General features: G+C 36.7%; 1 protein-coding gene across 3 annotated transcripts in view; it reads left to right on the top strand.

Annotated features, from left to right (window-relative positions):
- Positions 1-2,847, top strand: part of gria2b (glutamate receptor, ionotropic, AMPA 2b) — a 56,188-nt gene extending 53,341 nt beyond the window's left edge. For 2 of the 3 annotated variants that reach the window (XM_067599893.1, XM_067599895.1), the window contains exons 15-16: positions 1-80; positions 741-2,847. The exon at positions 1-80 is cut by the window's left edge and continues 55 nt beyond it. In XM_067599893.1, the coding sequence (XP_067455994.1) occupies positions 1-80; positions 741-905 (245 nt within the window). In that variant the 3' untranslated portion in view covers positions 906-2,847. Of the gene's footprint in view, positions 195-740 lie in introns of all 3 variants that reach the window. The other variant, XM_067599894.1, reaches the window with a different exon arrangement.
- The last annotated feature ends 267 nt before the right edge of the window (positions 2,848-3,114 follow it).

Genomic DNA, 3,114 nt, shown 5'->3' on the forward strand with positions numbered 1-3,114 from the left:
TCGGAGGACTCGGTTTGGCCATGCTGGTGGCCTTGATTGAGTTCTGTTACAAGTCCCGAGCCGAGGCGAAACGAATGAAGGTGGCAAAGAATGCACAGAATATTAACCCAACTTCCTCGCAGAATTCACAGAATTTTGCAACTTATAAGGAAGGTTACAACGTATATGGGATCGAAAGTGTAAAAATTTAGGGGGTAGGGAACGAGGTTTTCATAAATTCCCCCCAAATGCACGCTTTTTTGGCTCCATCCGTTCCATCCTTCAGTGTTAGTGAATGAAGAGGTTGGCCAAAGGATCATATGTAATGGTGATTTATGATTTAATGAGAGAGAGAGAGAGATATCCCCCCTTTTTTAAAGCTTAAAATTGTGTTTGTCCATTTAAGTTTCCTTGCAATTTGAATCCATTTTCATGTATGACTGTTGATGGCCATGCTTGTTTATACCTCTGTCCTAGTAACACATTTCAACAATAATGCTTGCAATGACCATGCATAAGCCTTTACATGATCATTTGCATCTTGCATTGTGTTACCCATGGACGTCATATTTAGTTCTCATCTACATTCTCATGTTTTGAACATTTATAAACTTTTAAGCTTACAGATCTGGAGATACCCTAACCTAACATGCTGTCTCCTTGTTCTTGTATGGATCCTTGTGTGCGTGAATGTGGTAATGTGTGTGTGTGTGTGTTTGCTTGCGTCTGTGTGTACTGTGTGACTTTGTGTGTTTTTCTAGATGACCTTTGGGGATGCCATGAGGAATAAAGCAAGACTTTCCGTCACTGGGAGTACTGGGGAGAATGGTCGGGTGATGACTCCAGAGTTTCCTAAAGCTGTCCACGCTGTCCCTTACGTGAGACCTGACATGGGACTAAACGTCAGCCTGACAGATCTGTCTTGATCAATGAGAAACTTCTGAGTGCCTTACAATGGTTTCAATAGAGCGATTCTTTTTTTGTCCCTCCCTCTCTCCTTCTGTTCTGGCGCCTTTTCTGTCTCTGTCTGGTGAAAAAGGAAAGGTAGGAGATGGAGGCTTCATTTTGTCTATCACAAAGACTTGTATTGTTGCTCCCTGTCTCTATTTCTCACCATATAAAACGCCTCCCTCACTGGGTGGAATTACATTCTGGAATATAAAAGGGAGGCTCTTTTTTTCTAAACTGATGACACCATGTTTTCCTATCTATCTGTCTGGACTGGACTGAGATGGAAACGGGGGCTTGATTGACGGCAACGGCTGCTTCTGGGAGTCAGAGTTTCAGTCATCTCAACTGTGTGTATGTGTGTATGTGTGCGTGTGTGTGTGTGTGTATGTGTATGTTTAAAGAGCGTGGGGGTGTGTGCGTCCGGGGAAGATGTTGTCAAAAACACACTGTTTCTGTAGCCACCACCGCCAAACAGGATTTTCAAGCACACTTGATATCATCTGCATTAAGATGTGAAATTGTCCTTTTTTCTAAGAAAATCTAAGAAAAAGTTTATTGAAAAAAAAGTATTTTTATGTATTTTCACAAAATAGCTTTTAAATAAACTTGCTTACATACTGGTTGGATATAAACATCTTAATGTGTGAGTATAAAGAAAGAAAAAATACTAAACAGCTTCTAGTTCCATATTTTTAAAGCCAAATACATTGCATATGGGGTGAGATGTTGAAATCATGTAATTAATTCCTATTCTAAACTTTCCTGTATATTTTATTCTTTAACATTTGGTGTTGATATGAAATATATGTCAATGCTTGACATTTGGAATCAATCCTTCTATGCTTTTCTTGTTAGAGTTGGTGCAGCGATTTTGCTTTAATACTTTTGTCTCTTCGTTTGCTTCAGTGCTTTTGCTGTTTGTATTTTTTCTGCCGAGGACCAGGGTTGTTGTTCTACTTTCAAAAGGAAAAATGAATCTGTTTACACACCATGAATGCAAAACAAAAAAACTAAAAATAGTATGGTATGGTATTATTGCATCACGTTTTGAAGTGACATCAAAAGAGGCATCAACATCCACATGGTTTACGTGGTGGTATAAAATGCCAAATAAGTGAGAGTGCCAAATTCTAGTGCCAGTAGATATGAATATAGTCTTAATATAATCAATCACTGTCATCTCAATGAATGTAAATGATACATTCTGTAACTTTTGTAACTAGATGTACAGTTGGTGGCAATGACAGTGCTAATACAATAGCCTTTTTTGCTTTGTTTTCCAGTCTCCATGTATTTTGCATTGATCTGACAATGAAGTAGCACCAGTTGCATGTTGTTGCCGCAGATACTACATACGTTTCTTTCATTACTGCCAAACATGCGTTTTCATTTTAATGTTGAAGTTGTGAGGTTAACTGTTTGAAATTGGAAATACAATGTTAAACATATATACAATATATACATATATACATATATTTTATATAAAAGGTTTAAATGAAAAAGTATTGCCCCTTCCCATTATAGCGCCAAAGCTATCCCCTGCTTCCATTAAATACTAAATTTGATTACTTATTCAGAAAATATAGTTGTTGGGTTTTTTTTTTTCAGTTATGCAGTCTTACCATAAGTTACTTACACAACTTATACAGACCAACACTTCTAATCATAGGACACTTTTTTTTCTTTTTAAATCTTTGAAACTGACCTATAAAAAGCCCTCCGGTACAACAAAAAGGGGGGTAATCTGTACTATTACTATCACTGTTGTTTTTGTAATCAACAATAGAAACATATACCGTAGTTGCTTATCAATTTCATTGCGTATTCAGGCTATTCTCACTGACATTTTGTATATGGAATGTGTGCTAACTTGTTTATTTTTTGGGACTCTTTCTAAATAAAAGTGGCTGATCTCTTGTTATCTTTCAGTGTGTGTTATTTATTTAGTACTAAAGTAAAGGATCACAACAACAAATGATGTCATTCTTTTTTTAAGTGTCATGAAATTTACTTAAATACAACAAAAGGTTTGCTCTGTCTTCCTTTCAGACGAGCAGGAGTAATGAGCGCCACAGTCATAAAAGTAGAGGGAGATGAGTTCACTGAATTAATTAGTATATCAAACTAACTCAGAGAATTAACAATTCCTTCAATCATTATGCAAATAGATGTCAGTACAGTTCA

The sequence above is a fragment of the Thunnus thynnus genome, chromosome 9, assembly GCF_963924715.1.
Source record: "Thunnus thynnus chromosome 9, fThuThy2.1, whole genome shotgun sequence".
In the NCBI taxonomy this organism is placed as follows: Eukaryota; Metazoa; Chordata; class Actinopteri; order Scombriformes; family Scombridae; genus Thunnus; species Thunnus thynnus.